The 23,818-nt window shown below is 48.3% G+C and overlaps 1 protein-coding gene across 6 annotated transcripts in view; it reads left to right on the top strand.

The window, feature by feature from the left end:
- The first annotated feature begins 364 nt into the window (after positions 1-364).
- ADAMTS17 (ADAM metallopeptidase with thrombospondin type 1 motif 17) overlaps positions 365-23,818 on the top strand; it is a 346,632-nt gene continuing 323,178 nt past the window's right edge. For 5 of the 6 annotated variants that reach the window (XM_023254981.2, XM_023254979.2, XM_023254980.2 and 2 more), the window contains exons 1-3: positions 366-542; positions 1,031-1,401; positions 13,156-13,321. In XM_023254981.2, the coding sequence (XP_023110749.1) occupies positions 464-542; positions 1,031-1,401; positions 13,156-13,321 (616 nt within the window). In that variant the 5' untranslated portion in view covers positions 366-463. Of the gene's footprint in view, positions 543-1,030; positions 1,402-13,155; positions 13,322-23,818 lie in introns of all 6 variants that reach the window. The other variant, XM_045058883.1, reaches the window with a different exon arrangement.

The raw sequence follows: 23,818 nt of genomic DNA, 5'->3' as shown, positions 1-23,818 counted from the left end.
AATATGGTTTTATGGTTGAAACCGGCCTGTCTTCTTGGCACGCGGGTCAGCAGGGTCAGAGAGCATTTTGACAAGGAGAACAAACTCTGAAGACCCAGTCAGGTGTCCTCCCAAGTCCTCCGGGCTAGCGCAGCTCCAGGAGGCTCCCTCGCGCCACCTGGTGTCCCGTCCCCGCCACTGCCCAGAAACCACGTGTAAGAAAGTGCTTACAACCTAACTACGCACCCTGGTTTAGACTTGTCCTAGCCAATGGGGAAGCGGGAGGCGGGGCAGGGGAAAGCGAGAGTCCAATCGCCCCCTGTCTTCCGAGGGGAAGGCGGGGCTTGGGATTTACCACGTTGGGTTTGTCCGCAGCGCTAATTACTTTTTCCAAAGGCTGGAGGGCTTCACTCCGGCTGGCGCCGCCGCCTCGCGAGCTCCTGCTCCGCCTCGACCTTCTGGGGGGCTGCTCCTCCCGAATACCATGTGTGACGGCGCCCTGCTGCCTCCTCTCGTCCTGCCCTTGCTGCTGCTGCTTTTTTGGGGACTGGACCCGGGCACAGGTAGCGCTCCCTCGCCCACCGCCCCTTCCTTGCTCGTGCCTCTCGCGGCCACCTTCCATCTACCCTCCCGAGGCATCCTGGCGGCCCCCGCCTGCCTGCGCGGTCGGGGTCCGGCGGTGGACCGCTGACAGCGATCGGGGCCGAGGGGGTGCGGGCCGCGGCGGAGGATAGGGCTCCAGGCGGCTCCCGGGCGGCAGCGCAGCCGCCGGGTCTCCGGATGCCTGTGCCGCGCCGCTGGCCCCGGAGGTGCTCCGGGCGGCCGGGCTGGAGACCTTCCCCGGGTGGCGCGGGGCCCGGGCGGAGGCGCCGGCCGGCACGGAGGTGCCGGGGTGAGGGAAGGGAGGGGAGCGCCCGCCCGGGGCCGCGTTGTCCCCGCGCTGGCTCAAGTGCCCAGCGCTGGACCCCGTGCGCGGCGGCCGGCCGGAGGGAGGGCGGGCGGCCGGGCGGGCGGGCCCCGCCGCGCTGACGCGTCTCCTCTCTCCCCGCAGCTGTCGGCGACGCGGCGGCCGACGTGGAGGTGGTACTGCCGCGGCGGGTGCGCCCCGACGACGTGCACCTGCCGCCGCTGCCCGGGGCCCCCGGGCCTCGAAAGCGCCGGCGCCCCCGCGCGCCCCCAGCCGCCCTGAGAGTCCGGCCCGGCGAGCGCGCCCTGCTGCTGCACCTGCCGGCCTTCGGGCGCGACCTGTACCTGCAGCTTCGCCACGACCTGCGTTTCCTGTCCCGGGGCTTCGAGGTGGAGGAGGCCGGCGCGGCGGGGCGCCGCGGACGCCCCGCCGAGCTGTGCTTCTACTCGGGCCGCGTGCTCGGCCACCCCGGTTCCCTCGTCTCGCTCAGCGCCTGCGGCGCCGGCGGCGGCCTGGTACTGACCGCGCCCCCTGCGGGTCTGCGCGTCTTTCTGTCATGGAGCCAGGGGTGGTCCCTGGGGGAGGTTGGGATGAGGTGGGGGTGCCTCGGCGGGAAGTTCAGCCTCCAGGGGTGCTCTCCTGCCGTCCGAAGGGAACCTCGCCTCTTCCCGCCCTGACCTTTCGGAGGGTGTCTGAGCAAAGGGGTTGAGAAGGGAAGCGTCTAATTATCCAGTGCCTTCTTCTGGATAATTAGATCCAGTATTGATCCAGTAGCCAGGTAGTGAACCTCTGAAGTGCACAGGGACTGCGCTGTTCGGGGGTTGCATAAGAGGGTATGCAGCAGTCCGCCCAGGGGAGCACCGGTGTGGTGGAGAAGAAACCTGTCAGGCCTCTGGACTGAGGGGCCCACTTCACCCAGGTGTAGAGAGAACACTATTGATGTCCATCTGCACAGGTGTGTATGTGTGCGCCTCCTGGGGAACACTTTAGGTGTATATCGCATCTATTCTTGGATGTGGGGGTAGGGTAGTGAGCACTCATTCACCTTCCTTCTGTCCTTTTGAGTGTTTACCCAGAGAAGGAAAGTTTGGAGGGGTCCCCTGCCAGGTCACTACACTTCTCTTCTTAGCTGAAACGTGAGAACCAAGAGAGGGAGTGTTCATACCCTTGTTCCCTTATACCACAAGCAGCCACCCTCAGCCAGGCCTGAGGGGTGCTTACCATTGGTGATAAGACCCCCTTCCAGTCCCCAGAAGCGCCCTTGCTGTGGCAGTAGCTACCCCATCCTGGGGACCGTGCTCTGCTACATTTGAGGCACTGTGATAGTGCTCGGAGGGGCCGGGGACGTTCTTGTGCACCTCTGCCCCGCTTGTGCTCCCGCTTGCTCACTGCATGCTGCTGCCCAGCCAAATGCTTCTCAGCTCCTCCATTGTGCCCCCTAGGAGTGCACATGGCTGGCAGATGGGCTGCCCCACCACAAAGCTTGGTATCGGCTCAGAGCATGAAATGCACAAGTTGTTTCTCTATCTCCTGTCGTGATTGGCCTCTGGGGATGCAGCGCCTGCTATTCTTTTGTGTCTGTTCTTCCTTGGCAGAAGAGACGGCTCCCCCACCTTTGCCTTATCTTGCTCCACCGTCTAGAATTCTCTAGCCCTTCCCCCACACAGTATGCAACAAGTCCTCCAGAATCTGCAGCAGAGCCAGAGAGCCTGGGGGTCCAAGTCTTTATGTAAGACTTCTGCTTTCTTCCCAGCCCTGTAGAGGAACTCAGGGGGTAATTTCCTAGGATTGGCTTTCACTGATTCTCCTTGAAAGACTTTTCTGAGTCCTGATCAGCATGATCTGCTTTTTGCTGGCCTGGGAGAAATTGGCGTCTTTGGTTAAACAAGGAAAACGGACCGTGGAGGGAGCCTGTTAGGAGCTAATGTGGAACAGGGGGCAGAGAATGTGGGCTGTGGGTGAGGAGTCTTAAGTAGGAGTGAGAAAGTCTCAGATCACCGTAGGACTCGGGTCAAGGCTGTATCATGTTCTGGGAGGGACTGGAAGGCCCACATCATTTTTCCTGTTTTTGCCAAAGTGTTTAAAGTCTAGGTCACATCACTGTACTGTACATGGAAACATCTGAATCCCATTTGCTGTGGTTTAGTGAGTTTCTCTAGAGGTCAGAGTTTATACTTCTTGGTGTAAAGTTTCCAGCGAGGAGCTATCTGTGAAGGGGCTGAGGGTGGAAATCTGGATACCGTGGATTCCAAATCCTCACAGAGTTGAAAGCTGGGCCCTCTCACAGGTGGCATCTGAGCTGCCAGAGAGGGTTCACTTCAGTCCTCCGGTGTTCGGGAAGGCTGTCCTTCCCTCCAGCACCATGTGAGGGCGCTGTGCTTTAGATAAAGGAACCCCGCCAAGAGGCTGAGTTCAGCGTATGCCAGCCGCCGGTGCACCTCTAAGACTTGAGATTCTAAAATTCCTGCGTGAGCAGACGCCTCTGTTGTTTAGTCTGCTGTGTTCATCCTGTTCGTATGAGCTGGATGTGGGACACTTCTTCCCAAGTACACTCTACGGAGGAAGGCTGGAGGCAGGAAGGAAGAGACGGCAGCGTGGTGACTTGGAGCGGGCCCCTTGGTTGCGGGGTAGCCCTGGAGACATGTTGGGAAAAGAGAGCAGCAGGATCTCAGGCTAACCACGTTTGCATCGCACTCTAGCTTGCTTTGATTTTGGTGCTCACGTGCACTTGAGGCAGTTCAGGTGGGTGGCAATGTTGTGTTAGTCACTGTCGAGCCTGGTGGAAGCACTGAGAAGTGGGGATTGTGGTGTGTGTGGTGTGCTCGTCAGGACAGGATGCAACAAGGTGTGGGAGAGGAGCTATTGCAAGTAGGAGATTAAAAAAAATTTTTTTTTTAATGTTTATTATTTTGAGAGAGAGAGAGCTCGAGCAAGGGAGGAGCAGAGAGAGACGGGGACAGAGAATCCGAAGCAGGCTCCAGGCTCTGAGCTGTCAGCACAGAGACTCACACGGGGCTCGAACTCACAAACCACGAGATAACCAACTCAGCCACCCAGGCACCCCTCAAGTAGGAGATTTTTAATGTCCACAGATGGGAACATTCCATAGCTTCTTTGTATCTAAAGATCATGTAGAGCCCCAGGGCTGGCAAACGTTTTCTGTAACAGACCAAATCGTCAATATTTTAGGCCTTGTGGGCCATATGGTCTCTGTCACGGTTAAGTCCACAGTGTCCTTTTAGCGCAAACGCAGCCATAGACGGTAAATAAACAGATGGACGTGGCTGTATTCAATAAAACTTTATTCCGACGTTGAGTAGTAATTAAGTCCTGACGCATTAAACATCTCCCAAATGGCTTAGTGTGGAGTGTTTGGTGCACAGGCGGGGGAATGTTCTGTTCCCCTCTGCGTGGCATCTGTGCTGTCTTCCGAGATGTTTGTTATCGGTTTAAGGGAAGGAGATGCATGATTAGAATAGATAATTGCTTGTTTATGGGGCATGAAGCGCAAAGCTCGTGCTCCATTTTGCCCCTCCTTCTTTGGACTGTGGGCAGAGGCATGGGCCCTGTGATGTTCTCCCTGTCTCTGTCTTATCTTGAGAAGCCATGCAGGCTGTGCTTCTTGGCTCTTCAAAGACCATAGGTACAAGTATTAATTGTTTTTTGTTTATGCTTCTTCATTTTATTTACATTTCAGGGAGTCCTTAGACATCACGTAAGTTTTTGGAAGGGTTTCTGTAGCCGTATGATTTCAAAGCAGTGAACTTTGGGCATGTGAGGAAGGTATTTCCACCCCCAGAGAGTTTATGTAAGTTTGGATCAGCTGCCTCCTGGGAATCAGACCAGCTCATAGAAGGCCAGCAGAATTGGAATCAGGTTAAACTTCACCCGAGCAGGCCGCCGAGATGGAACTTTAAGGGATAGAATGAGTGTCAGTCTTTGGAAAGGCTGTGTTCCTTGTCTGAAATGAGTGAATGAAGGGGAGGACACATGAGGACAGAGAGCAGGGGAGGAGCCTGCCAGCGGGTTTGGGCTGCTGAGTGGTGGCCTTTCTTCCTTAATGGATGTAAGCTCAGGGGAGTCCAGCCACCTGAATCTGTCCATCGCTTCTAGGCTGAGGCCGTGACCTGCCTGTGCCATGCTGTGAGAGAAATATTGAGATCAGACAGGACATCCAGGAGCTCTGGGCTATGGGACTTTAAGAAGCCATGCCCATTTTCCAGGCCACCCCAGAGGGACAGAGAGGTCAGGGATGTTCCTGCTTTCTCTGGAGTCACAGCCATACTCCACAGAACCCTTGCTTGGAGTCTCTTTCATCCCGGTTGGTCACTGGGGTTGACCTGATGGCCCAGTTCAACCTGTCTCTGGCTGGTCCGCTTGATCGCAGCGCAGGGAGCTGTTTTGGTAGCACATCATTTATGATCTCCGTGAGAGCATTGCAAGAATGTTCTTCTCTGTTCCATGAGCTAGACAGATAAGAACAGAGTGGGGCTGTGGTCAGCTAGTCAGTGAGCAGGTGGCTCGGAAGAGTTGGGGACTCCATTCTCAAGAAAGCAGCCTGCGTTTGCGTGACTCCTCTGATGAAGGGGCAGGTGTGGGAGGTGGCTGCCTCTCCCTTTAGAGTTCTCAGACTCTATTTTGATTGATTATAAAATTGCCCAGCTTTTTGATACAGCACCACTTGATTGCATACAGCCGAATGGGAATCCGCCGTGGCAAAAGTTGTATGGAGACCATCCGGAAGGGAGCAAATAGCACAGAATACAGTGTCCGACATCATCCTATTGGTACAGGTGTGGGGAGAGCACAGCATCCTAAGTGATTCATCAGCTAAGATTACTGAAGAACTTATCACATACAGCATAAATGTATCTGGAAAATGCATACACATTTTTAAAGTGTTGTAAAAAGACAACAGTTGAGTGGCTGGTAGGGAAGGTAAGGAAAATAAGGGAAAAGATCGTGCGAAATTTGGGAGGCATGAAGGATTTGAAGGGAAGACGTTGAATCAGAGGATTCTGGGGCATTCCACCTCTTCCTCTGAAGAATGGTCATGTGACCTCATGGTGACTTTCTACGCTCACTGCTCATGGGGATCACCTAGGCCGTGTAACCCTCCCCAGTGTCCTACTGACGGCACGTAACTAGATTTCCCCATCTGAACTTTTGTTTAGTTGGCAACATCTTAAGAGAAAGAAGTGCAAGATGAGATGATAAACCAAAGAGGTCCTAGACTGATTGCATTCTTGGGGCTTATTTCCTGAGCTTTGAAATGCTACAGCTGCCTGGTTTGGGACGTGTGCAGCGGGGGATGTTTTTGCAGTCAGTACGTCGGAGGGAACCATGCAGAGTCACTGGCTATCCTTTCCCCCGGCACGCCTCTGCACACAGATGCACGGTCACGTTCTTGTTCTTTAGGAAATGAGGCTGCACGGCCGTTTGGGGCTGTGATCCTAAGTGAGCCACCTCCTCTGAACGTTCCCGTCTGCAGCCAAGATGACGGGTAAATAACATCAGCCTTGTGTGGCTGTTGATAGAATGAAGTAAGATCGAGTCTGTGAAATCATTTAGGGAGAGGGCCTGGCACATTAAGGCATTAAAAACAGGTTTCTTCTGTTGCCCTACGGGGCCCAGACTTTTCCAGTTATAAATCAACCAGTCAGTCAACACTGTTGCCTAAATGAACAGATCATTATCACACACCTGCCTTGTGTAGGACACTTTGTGGGGGCTCAGAGAGGAATACAAGGTGGGCCCTGTCTCAGAAGGCAGTCCAGGTACACCCAGGAAGGAAGGTGTACTGGAGCCTGCATGGTGGCAGAAGGGTGGGGTGGGGTCTTCAGGGAGAAGCGGGATTGGAGCAAAGGGGGTGGGCTCAGGTTCTAAGAGGGTGGAGAGACCCCAAAGCCAGGTTCTTCGCCAGATCAGGGGCCCATGAGGCAGCTGCGGAATGGGGGTGGGAGTGGTAATTTAAGGCGATGGTAAGAGATGAGCTGAACAGACAGGTGTGTGGCTTAGACCAGGCGGGGGCCCTGGGTACCAACCTAAGGCATTTGGAATTTATCCTAGAGCAGTGGTTCTCAGCTTTGAGCTGGAATCCACCTTCCCTGGAGGATTTGTTACCCTGGTGGCTGGGCCCCACCGCCAGCACTCCTGATCCAGCCTGTCTGGGTGGGCCCGAGAGCTTGAATTTCTAACATATTCCCAAGTGCCGTTGTTGGTTTGGGACCACATTTTGAGGATCACCGGCCTAGAAGCAATGGGGAGCATTTCTGGCTATTGACTGGGGTCCCTGGTGATAGCGTGGATAGTTGGAGAGCATTCAGAGGCCTGAGGAGACAAGCTTAAGCCTTGAGTGGTGGAGATGGGAAGGAAGATTATGCAGGAGAGATTCTGAAGAAGAGCTGAATCTTTGTGACCGACTCTAGGGATCAGAAAGAGGGAGAGCCTGGCAGTGACTGGCCCATGTTAAGGCGGGGGAAGCTGGCTTCAGAAGGAAGACCAAGAATCAGTTTAGGCACCTGGCGTTTGCAGAGGCAGTGGCTGGACTTTGAAAGGGGGCTCTGGTTGGCACTCCAGGAGAGAGGCAGTGGGACTCGATGGGGGGGGCAGTTGGGGAGCCCCTCTTCCACAGGAGCTCCTCTGAGCCCCCCCCCACCAGAAAGTTGGAGGCAGGTACAGGCAGCCCTGAGGTCACAGGATTCTTTTTCCTTCTCGGAAGCAGACTTGCTCACGCAAGAGGCAAACTAACAACCCCATTTGCTTCATACTCTCAAACCACCCACGCTAGCCCATCGATGGGGAGGCAGCGACCTAAGACCCACACTAGCTAACCAAGGAGCCACAGCCTCCTGACGAAAGAGCTCGGAGGGGGCTCCCCAGGTACCAAAGTTCCAGTGGGGTCTTTATGGGACAGCAAGGTCTGCAGTCACGTGGCGTCCTCCCCTCAGACAGGTGTGTGCTTTGGTTCTAGAGCATCCATAGGGCACACTTTTTGGTTTTTTTGGTTTTTTTTTTTTTTTTTGCATGATCTTAATTTTCCACGTGATGCTGAGAAGTTGTGCTGATGTTAGCAGATGATGAAAACCCGTGTGTCCTTCGTGCATTTTCCACGCTGTAAGGAGAGGCAGTTCTGCTTCGGAGGGTGGGGTGGAGTTCATGACACCTGATTTATAACGCTTTCCTAACACAGTGCAGAAACCCTTCAAAGAAAGCACCAGAACAAAGAGAATTGAGAAGGAGCCACTCTGAACTGTTATAATATCAGGTTATACCTGATGGCATTTTATTTGACACACATTTCTTTGGTGGGATACCACATCTTAGAAAACTTTAGATTTCTCTTTTAAGAACACCGTTTCATGGAGGGTCATTGTATCCTTTAAAACCAGGCAGCCTCAGGGCTTCCAGTCCTATCTGCTACAGGCATTCCTTTACTGTGTTGCCTCTTCAGATGAAGTCCGCAGGCCTCTTTCATCAAGCTCATAACTGCTGTTTCCTTGGCCTTGGAGGAATAGCCCTGTGTCTCACCTCTCAGCACAGCTGGCGACCAGAGGGTTAATGCAAATCTAAGCAGCTCTGCCCTGTTTCTGGGGCCACAGGGCAGCAGTGGGCTAGAAGCCAGGGGGCAGAGCCCCATGGTCAGAGGAAGGTCCAAGTTCATGCAGGCAGTTTAAATCCGGGCTGCCTCCAGACAACTAAATCAAGTGCACCACAGGCACCCATTTAAAAGCTAGCACAATGTGGGGTGGGGGAGGGGCACCTGGGTGGCTCAGTAGGTTAGGCATCTGACTTCAACTCAGGTTATGATCTCACGGTTTGTGGGTTCGAGCCCTGTGTCGGGCTCTGTGCTGACAGCTCAGATTCTGGGTCTCCCTCTCTCTGCCCCTCCCCCTGCTCACATTCTGTCTCTCTCTCAAAAATAAAATAAAAACAAAAAAAAAGCTAGCCCAATGGTTTTCAGCCCTGGCTATACTTTGAAATCTCCTGGCGAGCTCTGAATACCAGTGGTAGAACTCCACCCCCCGGGGATTCGGATTCAGTTGGCCTGGAGTGGGTGCTGGGCATCAGGAGTTTCCAAAGTTTGCCAAACAACTCCAGTGTGTAGCCGGGGATGAGAATCACTGAGTTAAGGAGACTACAGAAAGTTCATGCCGGTCCAGCCCATTTGATTCTGTTCCACTCCACTCACATTTTCTTGAGGAACTGTTAGGTGGCAGACACTGGAAAAATAAAGGAGGAATAACTGTGATCCTGTCTCAGAGGAACAAACGATTAGGTTGTGACAAATGCCCCATAACACAGTGGGCAGTGGGCTGCAACACAGAGTGCCAGGGAGGAGGGAGGGCTCTGGGGGGAAGAAAGGAGGAAGTGGGAAGGTCAGGAGAAGATAAAGAGGGCTGACCAGTATTTGCCCTGGGCCTAGATTGCGTGTGAGTAGGGGCATAAGCGGCACTTTTCAGCAGAACGTTTTATCATTGGTAATGTGATGGCAGGATGAGCATTAAGAGACATTTCAAGGAGCCTCATGACAGACTGTGAGACTGGGAGAGGGGCAGGGCAATGTCCTTCCTTGTGCCCGGCTCCTTCCCTCCTGGGTGCTGGTCCAGGCCACATCTCTGCTTGCAAGTCAGGTCCCAGGCGGGTAAGTAGCCGCCAGGGAGGATGCAGTCCATCAGGCCACATAATCATCTTACCAGTGTTCCCATTTCCTCCCTTGAAGGGGTAGGAACCAGCATGTGGGCCCCTCCAAACAAGACCTGCTGAGGCAGAGCTGCAAAGGGCTAGATTATGCTTGTGTGTATGTACCTGCAGGCTTCCTCACCAATGGGCCATGCTGTATTCTTGTATTGCATTAGAACTACCTGCTAGCTGCCTTTTTTTTTTTAATTTATTTTGAGAGAGAGAGAGAGAGAGAGAAAGAGAATCCTAAGCAGGCTCCGTGCTGTCAGTGCAGAGCCCATTGTGGGCCTCAAACTCACGGACTGTGAGATCATGACCTGAGCTGAAATCAAGTCCGCTTAACTGACTGAACCACCCGGACGCCCCTGCTAACTGGCCTTTTACACTAGCTTGTGAGTGCAAACACTAGACTGGTCTGGAAACTGGCCCTGAAAGTGCTAGTCTCAAGGGGGCCTGTGGCCTCCCAAAGCCAGAGCATTTCAGGAAGAGTCCAGGTTGAGCACATCCTCCAGAGAGCACAGGGTTCCTTCCACGTGGGGCTCATCCCACGTGCTGGGCCATCCCTGCCAACTTTATTTCGACACATGGAAGTGTTTGCCACGGTCACGGAGGTTTGTGTTCTGCGTTGAGGCTTTCTTTAGTTGTAGCTGCAGTGGAGCCCTGGATACCCCCACAGCCACCTTCTGCATCCGCTTCAGTCTCCCCGAAGTATCTTCGTGAACAAATTCAAGTTTTAACTTCAAAGGAGAGGGAAGAAGGCCGTGCTTCCCTGCAGGTCACACAGTGCCACTTTAAGACAGTTTTATTTGGGCAGTAAAATCTCGGAGTTGTTCTTGGCAGAAGTTCTAATGAAATGGAAACCTTGAGATCTGTGTAGAGCTGTAAGTACAGTCTCCCCCTGTGTTTTGGGGGCTCAAAGTTGTAGGCGATCTTACTCGCTGATCTGATGTACTTGCAGAGAGGCTTGGTATCTGGGCATCCTTTCAGAACGTAAAGGAGTTCCACCATTTGGCTTGAGGGAGCTCTGTCCTTGAGACCAGAGGACTGGCTGGGAGGGAGAGCAATGCTTCTCAAAGCCTGGTCCCTGGCCTGGTGGGGTGAGTATCACGTGGGGACTACTTAGAAATGCACATTCTCAGGGCCTACCAAGGCGTCCAGGTGATTTTCATGTGCAGCTGGAGTTTGAGAGCCCCTGGTTCAGTATGACTTGGCCTTTGGAGAATAGCGTAGAAGAGAGAGAAGAGATGATGCTCATTTCAGCCTAAGACTGATCTGCTTGATCTACTGAATCTGGTTAGCCAAGATGGTCTTGGGCATCCACTCAGAGGAGGCACCGGGCACTGTACAGACCAGTGTGCAAACATGGGTCCTTCTCCAGCCCTGACCCAGTCGGGTTCCTTGTGGGGGGTTTACCTTGCTTTATTGACACCTCAGAAGGGAAGATAGCAGCTGGTATCCCAGGGAAGGAGCACAAACTGGTTTCGTGCCATCAGCGTTGGTTCCAAGGGATAGGAAAGTTCTCTGTACTATATATATTTATTTTAGAATTAGTATTCACTCTGTTAAAGCAGCAAACTAAAAATCCTAGGTCTTAAATTTTCCTTTCAGTTTACAAATCACGTCCTGTTTAGGGGCGCCTAGGTGGCTCAGTTGGTTAAATGTCCAACTCCTGATTTCGGGTCAGATTGTGATCTCATGGTTGGGGAGATTGAGCCCAGCGTTCGGCTCTGCACTGACAGCGTGGAGCCTGCGTGGGATTCTCTCTCTCCCACTCTCCCCCTCTCCCCCCTCCCCCCCTCTCCCCCCTCTCCCCCCCTCTTCCCCCCTCTTCCCCCCTCTTCCCCCCTCTTCCCCCCTCTTCCCCCATCTTTCTTTCTCTCCCCCGCCCCTCCCCTGGAGCCCATGTTCTCTCTCTTTCTCTCTCTCTCTTTCTCTCTCTCTCTCTTTCTCTCTCTCTCTCTCTCTCTCTCTCAAAATAAACGTTAAAAAAAACAAAAACAAATCACATCCTATTTATAATCTAGCAAGATTTCCAATGATTTTTGTTGAAGTATAATTAAGATACAGTTATTAGTTTCAGGTGTACAATATGATTCAATAATTATGTACATTTCTCTGTGCTCATCTACATAAGTGTACTCTTAACCCCTTTTATCTAGGACAGTTTTTGCAATCCTTTTCAAGGAGGATTTAGATAAGATTTGCCCCCCCCTTGTAAATTTGGCAATTAACAACTTTTAAACCTGCATTGAGAAATTTAACATATTCAGTTTCCTTGTCAAGTTTTTTTGTTGGCTGAGGAGCCCTTTGTAAATACTCAAGTATCCAAACCTAATAAGCTAGTCCTATAAACATGGGAAGTCTCAAGTTGTCTTACACATTCTAATACTGCTTATAAACCTAATAAGACTTTAAAATCAAATCTAACTCGACTTTAAACTAGAATCACAAATCTAATTCATTGGACACTGTCAAGTTCTCTTAAGCACTGCAAGTTCATTATTTATTTATTTATTTATTTAGTTAGTTAGTTAGTTAGTTAGTTAGTTAGTTTTGAGAGTGAGAGAGACAGAGCCCAAGCAGGGAAGGGGCAAAGAGAAAAGGAGACACAGAATTTGAAGCAGGCTCCAGGCTCTGAGCTGTCAGCACAGAGCCTGATGCAGGGCTCAAAGTCACAAACCTCAAGATCATGACCTGAGCCAAAGTCAGATGCTTAACCAGCTGAGCCACCCAGGTGTCCCAAACACTGCAAGTTCTGAACAAAATGTACGAAACCCCTATCACAAAGCTATTCCTACCACAGGACTGACTCCTTTCTTTCCTTCCTTCCTTCCTTCCTTCCTTCCTTCCTTCCTTCCTTCCTTCCTTCCTTCCTTCCTTCCTTCCTTCCTTCCTTCCTTCCTTCCTTTCTTTCTTTCTTTCTTTCTTTCTTTCTTTCTTTCTTTCTTTCCTTGTTTATTTGAGGGAGCACGCAAGTGGAGTAAGGGGCAGAGAGAGGGACAGAGAGAATCCCAAGCAGACTCAGCACTGTCAGTGCAGAGCCCGATGTGGGGCTCGAACTCACGAACCGGGAGATCATGCCTTGAGCTGAAATCGAGAGTCAGATGCTTCACCAACTGAGCCACCCAGGCACCCCAGCCATCCTCTTTAATTCTAAATATCCCCGGGAATAAGCTGCAGTTTTTCCCATTAAGGATGTAACCATCATTCATTCCCGACAGTTTTGGTATTGCTTCCTCAAGTGGGCTTTTGGAGGATGATTTAAGGAATAATTTTTAAAAGGAAGTTTCTTTTTATTAATAATAAAGTAATACATTTCTTTTGAAAGTGAACCTGTAAAGTGGGTGCTGTGGTATATATCTCTGCACCCCTGCACCGCCCCTCCCCAAACACAGCCACTGGGTGGGATGTTTCAAGTCACACAAAAGCTCGTTCTTGGGCTCGGCAAATTGGAGCAACCTGTAGAGCCAAAGCCCAGACGTGGGGACCAGGCCATAGCCAGGTGGCTTTGCTGCCCTCGGGTTGTTGGCGTCGTGGGTGTGTGTGAACGAGGCTGACTCATGTCCCGTTTCCCTCTTTCTGGGCAGGTTGGCCTCATCCAGCTTGGGCAGGAGCAGGTGCTAATCCAGCCACTCAACAGCTCTCGGGGCCCACTCAGCGGACGAGAGCACCTGGTCAGGCGCAAATGGTCCTTGACACCCAGCCCCTCCACCGAGGCCCCGATACCTGGGCAGCTCTGCAAGGTTCTAACAGGTGAGTCTGGGAAACCTCACGACTGACAGCACACACCATTCGGCACCGTTGCATGTCCCCAAATGCACTGAAGTCATGTGAGCAAGAACTCACCTTTCCCGGTACTTTGAAGCTGTTTTGTTTGTTGCCCCTAAGGCCACTTCCTTTTCCTCTTTATGTGGATTGGTGTTAGCATTTCATGCATGATTCTAATAAGTAGCTTGGGGATGAGAACCCAGGGTTCTTGCTTTCTGTGCTTCTGTTTGAGCCACCTGTGGCTTATCAGGTGTTTAAGAATATGTCACAGTCACTGTGAAATTGACCCTGCTGTGTCACTGGCCGTCTTCCTGTGACTGTCCCCTGATGAAGACGGATAAACTGCTTGTCACAGGTGGCATTTCCTCCTTGGAGGGCATGGGACCCCATGGCTGACGTTTGGGAGTTGTGCTTTTGGCATTTAAAGACTTACCTGGATAAAGAAATATAGTGTCTTGGTTTGGTATTCCAATGACCTTGGAAATATTTATTTATTTTTGAGAGAGACAGAGTGTGAGCAGGGGAGGGGCAGAGGGAGAGGGAGACACAGAATCCGAAGCAGGCTCCAGGCTCTGAGCTGTCAGCAAAGAGCCCGATGCGGGACTCGAACTCACAAATGTGAGATCATGACCTCAGCCGAAGTTGGATGCTTAACTGACTGAGCCACCCAGGCGCCCCTAAAAAATACTGTTTAATAGGAAGCAGGGGTTTGGGTAAGTTGGTTGGTTGTATGTTTCGGCTTGATGTGGGTGTGTTATTTTAAGCCACTTGACAGTCTCGGTGGAGCATTTTTTAAAAAATCTGCTTTCAAAGTAAATGTTGGTCGTTCCACATCTAAGTGCGCTTTCTGCTGCTAATGTGAATATATTGTTTTAGAGGCAGGGGGAATAGCAAAGGCAGTAGGACTCAGCACTGGCTGTCCATGGGCATCACCTGGGGAGCTTTAACAGTCACTCAAGCCTGGGTCCTGCCCCCCCGGAGAGCTGCTTTAATTGGTCTCGGGCACAGCCTGGGCATCTGGTGATTTAAAACCTCCCCAGGCAGTTCTAATGTTCAGCTGGTGCTGAGAATCACTGTGCTAAGGAGTATTAGAAGTGAGTAATAGCACCAGTGGGCCATCGGAAGTGGGTTTTTGCAGGTGAGAACCACCAGGCAGGGCCCCACAGTGAAGTCCAAGGGCAAATACGTTTTATTCTCACTTTTGCCTCTATTCAAGTGGCTGATCTCATGGAATATTTGTCCCATTCCCCCCGCTGACATCCTCTTTAGGGGCATGCGTGATACCAAGGATTGCTGACCAAATGATACATTGTGCTCAGGTTTGCATTTTTGTCTCTGAGGCTGGCTACAAGGCACCCTTTTGATAGAGTGTTTAGCCTGTAATGAAGGAAAGGAACAAAAACAGGGTGGGGAGGATGTGATATAGATGAAGTTAAACTAAGAGCAGCCTTGTGAGAAATTTCTGAATTTGCTTAAAAAAATCCTCTCCCCTTCCCTGCCCCCACATCTCCAATCAGTGTGCTGTGCCGTGCCAGGCTCTGCCCTGGGTAGGTACACGGACACGGGAAAAAGGTGTGTATTTCCCTTCTGGTCCTTCTTGCTTTGTGTGAAATATGCTGTAAATTTTGTTGCTGTATTGAGACAGACAGTGGGCCTTCTAATAAGTTTAGCTAATTAACAGTCAATTAGGCCTTATCTAGTGTGAATTAACTTTCTGGGAGTTCAGAAATTTAATTTAGAAATTGAGAAAATCAATTTACTGGGAAACCAGCAAGATAACATTTTTGTTTTCCTGGACGTATGAATCAGATTAATCATCCAAGATTTCCGACGGGAACATATTCTCTAGGGATGAACATGGCTGTCAGATGTGGCATTGTGCCTTGTCTTGGATCTTGTGTTGCCCCAACTTTGGACCCAGACTGGAAGTAACCAGCTGGCTCTTGCAGGTGAGGAGCGTGGTAATTTTTCCTCCTCCGTGAAGCACTCAATTTACCTGAGAGTTGAACTGTGGTAAGCCACCCTGTTCTCTTCAGGGACAGATGGACTAGCACAGTGGAGGCTCCTGGGAGGACCCACTGCCTTCTTGTAGGTACTACTGAGGTTGCATTTCTTTCTGGCAGTCTTTGGGGCTCCCAGGGAGAGGACAGTCTTAGCCTATCACCTTTATTGCTCCTTATTTTTAGGACCTTATAAACTGATCCATAAAGCATCACTCCAGGTTGGAACTTGGCATGAAAAATATGGAGTCTGTGGGCTTTTCTTTTCTTTTCTTTTCTTTTCTTTTCTTTCATATTTTTCTTTTTTGTCACAGCACGAGTTTTTGAAGGTTTTGGGGGCTATTCCCAACAACTAAATTGGCAGTTTGGATATTTTTAAATGTGTCTCAATTTCGACTTCAAAACTTTTTGTCTTCTATGCTTATTTTAATTTCTCCATTGGATTCTGTTTAGAATCTCCCCACTTAGCATTTTCATGGACTTTAGTAACAGTTTCAATCTCTGTCTTCTCCTCCATCACGGTAGATGTAACATGTCGATAGTTGAGGTAGATGGCAGAATGTTAAAACTCCTTTGCCGCAAGGCACTGTCAGAATAGGAATCCTACAGTGTTTCGGTGGGCTCTTTATAACCCAGATATGCCATCTGACAATGGTACTGCAAAGACATTGATATCTCTTTTTTTTTTTTAATGTTTATTTATTTTGAGGAGAGAGAGAGAGCAGGGGAGGGAAGGGGGGGGGGAGAGAGAGAGAGAAAGAGAGAGAGAATTCCAAGCAGACTCCGTGCTGTCAGCACAGAGCCTGATGTGGGGCTAGAACTGTGAGATCATGACCTGATCTGAAATCAAGAGTCGGTTGCTTAAACGACTGAGCCACCCAGGCGCTCTAGATGTCTGCTTTATAGTTCAAGTTGTTATGACTGTTTTAAAAGATCATTACAGTTATTTTGTAGTATTGTTTGGTTCATTTATATAGCATTATAAAGTTAACTTTAGTGAGTATTTAGAGGATGCCACAAGTCTTTAGAAATTGTGTATTGCTAATTTGTGCCATAATTTGCATAACAACTGTGTTTATAATCTGCAATAAATAATTGGTTGGGGCTTGTGCTTTGCATCCATTAAGATTCATTTGGTTGGAAATGACAGAAACCAAACTGGCTTAACCACCAACACCACCACTCCCCTGGGCTCTTGGAACTGAGGAGCAGAGCAGGAGGTTGGACCTCAGGTAGGCTACGCAGGTGGGGCTCCTCAGAAGTTGCTTCTCTCTCTGACAGCCTGTCCTCAGCCAGCTTCTCTTGTAGTGACAGAGAGGCACCAGGGCTCAGGAGGTAAACTCTACTGTTGAGTCTGGAGATGAAGTGGGTTGATTCGGATTGCAACTTGGACTACTTCCAGCTTGTCACTGGTTCACATGTCTGGAGGCAGGACCAAAAGAGCTTCGGTCCCAGCCCCCACATCACCACAGAGGTATCATTCTGCTTTCTGTCCTCATCCCGGCTTCTCATGGGCCACCATATCGGTAAAAATCTGGTGGAGTAGATTAGGGGCACCTCTACTCCAGGTCTGACCCGTCATTTCAGCTCACATGGTTGGTCAGAATTTGGCTGGTTTTTTTCCCCCCACACTTCCGCAAGATCCTCTGTCTGATGCTTCTTAGCTCCTTATCTCATCTGTGGTCCAGGGATAAATGTGGCTAATGGTCTTTACTTACTTAGGAAGAGTCCCATCCCTCTGAAATTTGGTTCTACTCTAAATGTCATCAAGACCTCAGCTGGCCAAGTGGATAAAAATGAGGGGCACCTGGGTGGCTCAGTCCCTTAAGCATCTGACTCTTGATATCAGCTCAGGTCATGATCTCATGGTTAGTGAGATCTCGCGAACTGTGAGATTGAATCCTGCGTTGGTGTCTGTGCCGATAGTGCAGAGACTGCTTGGGATTCCACCCCCACCCCTCTCTCACTCTCACTTTGCCCCTCCCCACTCATGCTCCTTCTCAAAGCAAATAAATAAACTTAAAAAAATGACTTCATAGTTTATACAGTATTTTGTTGTTTCATGTTCTTCTACGTCTTAACTGGAAGAACCCAACATAAATGGAATTAAAATGCTACTAGAGTTTCTCCATCTTAATATTTTAAGTGTTTATTTACATATAAAAACATTAACTCCAAAAGCAGACACTGATCGTTTAAGAATTATGATTCCAAAGAAAGGAGAACATGCTAGAAGCCTGACTCTGTCTTTCTTGGATGTGACCCCAGGAGAGTCCCTTGATAACTCTGTGCCTCTGTTGTAATTTGTTAGGGCTGCCAGAACAAAGTACCACAGACTGGGTGACTTATACAATAGGCATTTATTTCCTTACAATTCTGGAGGCTAGAAGTTCAAGGTCAAGGTGTTCGTAGAGTTGGTTTCTTCAGAGGCCTCTTTCCTTGGCTTGTAGATGGCCACCTTCTTCCTGTGTTCTGACATGGTCTTCCCTCTGTGCGTGTCTGTGTCCTAATCTTCTGTTCTTATAAGGGCACTGATTATATTGGATTAGAGCCTATTGATGACATCATCTACACTTAATTACCTTTTTAAGACCTTCTCTTCAAACACTGTACTCTAAGTTGCTGAGGGTTCTAGTACACAATTCAGTCCGTAACCACCTCTGTGTTGTCCTCTGTAACATTGACATGATGATACCAGTGTTGTCTGCTTCTCAGGGTTATTGCTGAAGGGGAACACGCAGATGAGGAGTGATGTTAGACTTCCAGCTGCGCTGGCGGGGGGCATATTCTTGAGAACACTCACAAATGCCTAGAGGGTAGAAAACAAATTTAGAAGAAATTAGAAACAGGCTGTGTAAGAGACCCTTTCTATAAGAATAGATGTCATAGTTGGCTGGACATCTGTTCACGTATTTTTCTTGATAAACAAATACTGAAGGAGCTGCAGAGCCTCAGACAAGGTAGAAAGGATTGAGCCACTCTGACCTTCAGTCCCATCACCTAAGTGATGCCATCCACCTCTTAGTGGTTTTGTGAGTGTTACAGGAGATAATGCACTTGTCACTTAGCCACTAACAAATTTCCACTACTGTTGCAGCCACCGTGCTTGTAATTACTTGTACCCCCAGTCTTTGTTGTCAGGGGACCACTTAATGCCCTTGGTTCTGTATAAAGTGGGAGAGAAAGAGAAACCCTATAGGGCACTAAGCTAAGAGCCAAAAGCTTCCCTTGTTCTTCTTGAATCTGTCATTCTTGCCTCTTGAACAAATCCACAATGAAATCAAAGAATCTCAGTGTTTCTAGACCAGAAGTGACTCTTTGAGGTCATCTGCTTACATTTTTCCTCTTGTTTTTCACTTATTTAGCCATTAGGTATTTGTTGACCCTCTAGACACTGGGTACACTGTGGTAAGCCTGACACAGCATGGTCCCTGCCTCCGGGGAGCTTATGTTTTGGTGGAGGAGATAGGGCAGAAGGAAACAAATGTAGTGGCTTTAAATTATTTTTAGATCTGAAGTACTTATGACAGGCAAAACACACACACACAAAACCAGAAGTCCATGAACCCAGTATTCAGACTTAACCAATGTTAGGATCTGCCCTATCTGCTTCAGAACTTTTTTCTTTTTTGAGAGAAATTAACATTTATGGATATGACTGAGTATCTCCCCAGCCCCATCCCATATCGTCCCTCTAACTTACTCCTCAGAAGAAACCACCATCCCGAGGGATACATTCAAGACCCCCAGTGGATGCCTAAAACCGCAGATTGTACCAAACCCTGTACCTACTATGTTTTTTCCCTATATGTATGCACCTATGATAAAGTTTAATTTATAAATTAGGCATAGAAAGGGATTAACAGCAACCGTAATAAAATAAAATGATTATGACAACAGGGGTGCCTGGGTGGCTCAGTCAGTTAAGTGCCCAACTCATGATTTTGACCCGGTCATGATCTCATGGGTTTGTGAGTTCGAACCCCCATATCAGGCTCTGTGCTGACAGGGTGGAGCCTGCTTGGGATTCTCTGTCTCCTGCTCTTTCTGCCCCACTCCTGCTCATGCTCGCTCTCTCTCTCTCTCTCTCTCTCTCTCTCTCAAAAATAAATAAATAAACATTAAAATAAAAACCAAAAAACTGTTATATGGGGCACCTGGGTGGCTCAGTCGGTTAAGCTTCAGACTTCGGCTCAGGTCATGATCTCATGGTTTGTGAGTTCAGGCGCTGTGCTGTGCTGACAGCTTGGAGCCTGGAGCCTGCTTCAGATTCTGTGTCTCCCCCTTTCTCTCTGCCCCTTCCCTGCTTGTGCTGTGTCTCTCTTTCTCTCTCAAAAATAAATAAATAAATGAATGAATAAATGAAACATTAAAAAAAAAACCCTGATAACAACATACTGTAATTAAGTTATGGGAATGCCTTTCTAGCATGTCCCCAGTTAGGTTCCCGTCACTTTGTTGCCCTGAACTCTGTCCTTTGTGTCTTCAGGCCTGAGGACCACAGACCTCCTACTGGATTGATTATAAGCCACCCTTTATTTATTTATTAAAAAAATTTTTTTAAACGTTTATTTATTTTTGAGAGAGAGAGAGAGACAGAGTACAAGCAGGGGAGGGGCAGAGAGAGAGGGAGACACAGATCTGATTCAGGCTCCAGGCTCTGAGCTGTCAGCACAGAGCCTGACGCGGGCTCCAACTCACAAGCTGCGAGATCCTGACCTGAGCCAAAGTCAGACACTTAACTGACTGAGCCACCCAGGCGCCCTTATAAGCCACCCTTTAAGGCATGACTATGTGGTATTCTTCAGCCCCCTGTGCTATTCTTTTCTTCCTAGCCTTGCCCACCCCCTACCCCAGAGTCTTCCTGCATTGGCTCACTTTCCAGCCCTCAGGTCACTGGGTTTTTATATTTTGTTCAAATTTATAATTGCTGTCTACAGGAGGGTTAGGTCTAGTAGAAGCTTGTTGGCAATATTATGTTCCATATGATACTGATTCTTTAGCAGTGGTTGAGATTTGCATTGTGGTTTAGAATATAGGCATTTTTTTGTTTTAATAAATGTTTTATGTGTAAATTTAAAAAAAGTGTATTCTTTAATTGCTGTGAACGGTGTTCTGTATATGTGTTCATTAGGTCTAACTGTTGTGATGTCAAATCATCCTGTCCTCATTATTTTTGGCTGGCTTGATGTATTTGTTTTACCAAGAAGTATGTTAAAAAGTCTCATAACTTTTGTGGTTTGGCCAATTTCACCTTTCAAATGTATCAATTTTTCACTTTATGTTATGAGGTGATAGTGTTTGACGTATTCAGGTGTAGGAGCCGTATTCCTGGTGAGTTATTCCTTTTACTATCATGTAATGGGACTTTTTGGTTTTTTTTATCCCTAGTAAAGCTTTTGGCGTCCTAGCTATTTTTACATAATATTAATACTGTCAGAGTTTCTGTTTTGGTCAATGTTTGCCTAATGTTTCCTTTTCCTTTTATTTTCAGGCTTTCTCCATAACGGTGGCTTATATATGTTTCTTAAAAGTATTATGTGTCCTAATTTTTTAAAAAAATGTCCAGTTTGAGAATATCTGTCTTTTCATTGGCAATGTTAGTGTTTTTACATTTGTGGTGTTACTGATTTATAATTAGGTTTATTTCCACCACCTTATATTTTGTTTTCAATTGACAATACTATGCTTTTTCTTTGCTTCTGTATCTTTTTGTTGTTTTTCTTTCTTTTGATTTCACCAGATATTCTCAATTCCCCCTTCTTTCTTCCATGGATGTGGAGTAGATTATAAACTTTCACATTATATATTTTTACAGTTAGAGTTACTTAGACTTATTTATATATTTGCCAATTTAATCAGTATTATTTCTTGCAACCTACTTTTCTGTGTCTAAGATCCTTCTGGAAATAACTCCTTTTTAAACTTTTTTACTTTTAGTTTTTTGGGGTATAGTTGACACGCAACATTACATTAGTTTCAGGTGTACAACTTACTGATTTGACAAGTTGATATGTTATGCCATGTTCTGTTAATGTCGCTATTACAGCATCATTGACCACATTCCTTATGCTGTGCCCTTGATTCCTGTGACTTACTCGTTCCAGAACTGGAGGCCTGTATCTCCCTCTCCCCTTTGCCCACTTTGCCTCACTTTCCACTCCCTCCCCTCTGGCAACCATCAGTTTGTTCTCTGTATTTATGGGTCTGTTTCTGCTTTTTTGTTTGTTTATTGTTTTTTAATCTTGGCGAGGGTTAAATTATTATCTTTGTTTTTCCCAAACTGCCCTGATTTCACCTACACTCTTGGTGATGATTTAGCTGAATATAGAACTCTAGGTTTAGCCTTAACTCTCATCAACACGTTGAAGATATTATTCCACTGTCTTCTGACTTCTGTTTTTGCTACAGAAGGTCTTCTGTCCATTCAAATTTAGATTCTGTGCAAGTAACCTGTCTTTTCTCTCTGCAGGTTAAATCATGTTATCTTTGTGTTTATAGTATATCTATGGCAGATTTTTTCCATATTTACCCATTTGGGACCCACTGTAATTGTTGGATGTGAGAAATCATAGCTTCTGTCAGTTCTGAGAGAGGCCCAGCCTCTGTCTTAGGGGCCTCTTCTCTGTGATCAGCTCATTCCCCTCCTGGAACTCCTACTCAGTAGATGTGCACCTTCCTGTTCTTTCCTCTGGTTTTGTTTTTTTAATTTAAAAAAAAAATGTTTATTTATTTTTGAGAGAGAGCACGAGCAGGGGAGGGGCAGAGAGAGAGGGAGACACAGAACCTGAAGCAGGGTCCAGGCTCTGAGCTGTCAGCACAGAGACCAACATGGGGCTTAAACTCATGAGCTGTGAGATCATGACCTGAGCTGAAGTTGGACGCCTAACTAACTGAGCCACCCAGGAGCCCCATTTTTTTTTTTAACCTATTAGGTCTCTTCTGTATTCTGGATTATTTCTTCTCATTGGTCTTCCAGTTCACCAGATTTCTGTTAAATAGGGTCTAATCTCCATTTAATCGAACCACTGAGTTTTCAGTTTAGTGTTTAGAATCTAGACTTCTGGAAGTTACATTTTGACTCTTTTCCAGTTCTGCCTTGTATTTTTCATAGTGCCCTGTTCTTTCATTATGATTTTACCCTTCCCTTTATCAGATTGGTAATTTTGTCCTAATTACTATTATTTTTTAATGTTTATTTTTGAGAGAGAGAGAGAAAGTGTGAGCAGGGGAGGGGCAGAGAGAGAGAGGGAGACACAGAATCCAAAGCAGGCTCCAGGCTCTGAGCTGTCAGCACAGAGCCTGATGTGGAGCTGGAACCCACGAACTGTAAGGTCATGACCTGAACCGAAGGCAGACGCTTAACTGACTAAGCCACCCAGGCATCCCTTACCATAAGTATTTGAAGTCTCTTTTGAATTATTCCACCTTCTGAATTTCTTGGGATGTTGATCTTGCTGTTTGTCATATTGGCCCACTCACACTTACGCTGGACCATTTTCTATGTGGATTATAATTTTATACTGTGCTCAGTGTAGGCATCTATGTACCCCACTGCCCCATCCTCTGCAGGGGTGCTCTATATGTTGGGTTACGGAAAAATCTCTACTGAGTAATTTCACATGCGCTTCTGTCAGATGCCCCAGGACATTTTCACCAGAGTCAATGTGATTTCTACTTTCACGTTTTTCCTTAGGAAAACCTTGAGAGTGATGTGTATTTGTGTGTAGCACAGGCAGGGGCAGTTTGTATCCGAGACTCTGCCTGACATTCCACTGGAATTCAGGGCTGTGTACGGAGACAAATTTCTCCCAATTTCCCTGTGCCTGTGGGTGCAGGTGTCCTGCCACTCTGGGGCCCCAGCCACATCTCTTATCTCACGGTAGCAAGTGTAACACTGGCCCCTCACCCTTAGGCCAATATTTGGGCCTGATGTCTCCTAGGTTCTCGTTAACTGTCCCAGGTATGAAATTTCCCAGCATCTCTGTGCCATTCTTGATGACAGGGACCCTTCAGAGGGGCCGTGGGGTGGCTGGGACCCACCCCCTGGGGGCCACAAGTGTGAGGTGCCTCCCTGCTGCTCAGAGAAGCCTCCCCTTTTGCTCTTGCTGCTTCGGCCCCTGCCCCTGGTCTCCAGGGCACTCCTTCCCCTACTGTTATTCATTTAGGGAGCTTAGTTTTCTGAAACTACACCCTGGAATGGCAGCTATGCCCAGGCGGCTTCTGCTTTGGGCCCAACAGAATGCCCGTGGCAAAGGAACACAAAGGCTGCCTTATGACAGTAGCTTTAGAAAAAAACTGCATTAATACCTAGTAAATCAGCACACCAGAGTCACTCACTGCTTTTCATGGACTGAATAGAAGCGCTATCTCCTTGGTCAGTGTTGTTTGAAGAAGATCCTCTATGATTTTCATATTCTGTGGAACTTGAGTTTATTCCCTTGGGCCAAAAGGAGCTCCTGTAATGACCTGGCAGAGTGTT

Source organism: Felis catus, chromosome B3 (assembly GCF_018350175.1).
Source record: "Felis catus isolate Fca126 chromosome B3, F.catus_Fca126_mat1.0, whole genome shotgun sequence".
In the NCBI taxonomy this organism is placed as follows: domain Eukaryota; kingdom Metazoa; phylum Chordata; class Mammalia; order Carnivora; family Felidae; genus Felis; species Felis catus.
This window is presented reverse-complemented; position numbering and strand designations above follow the sequence as displayed.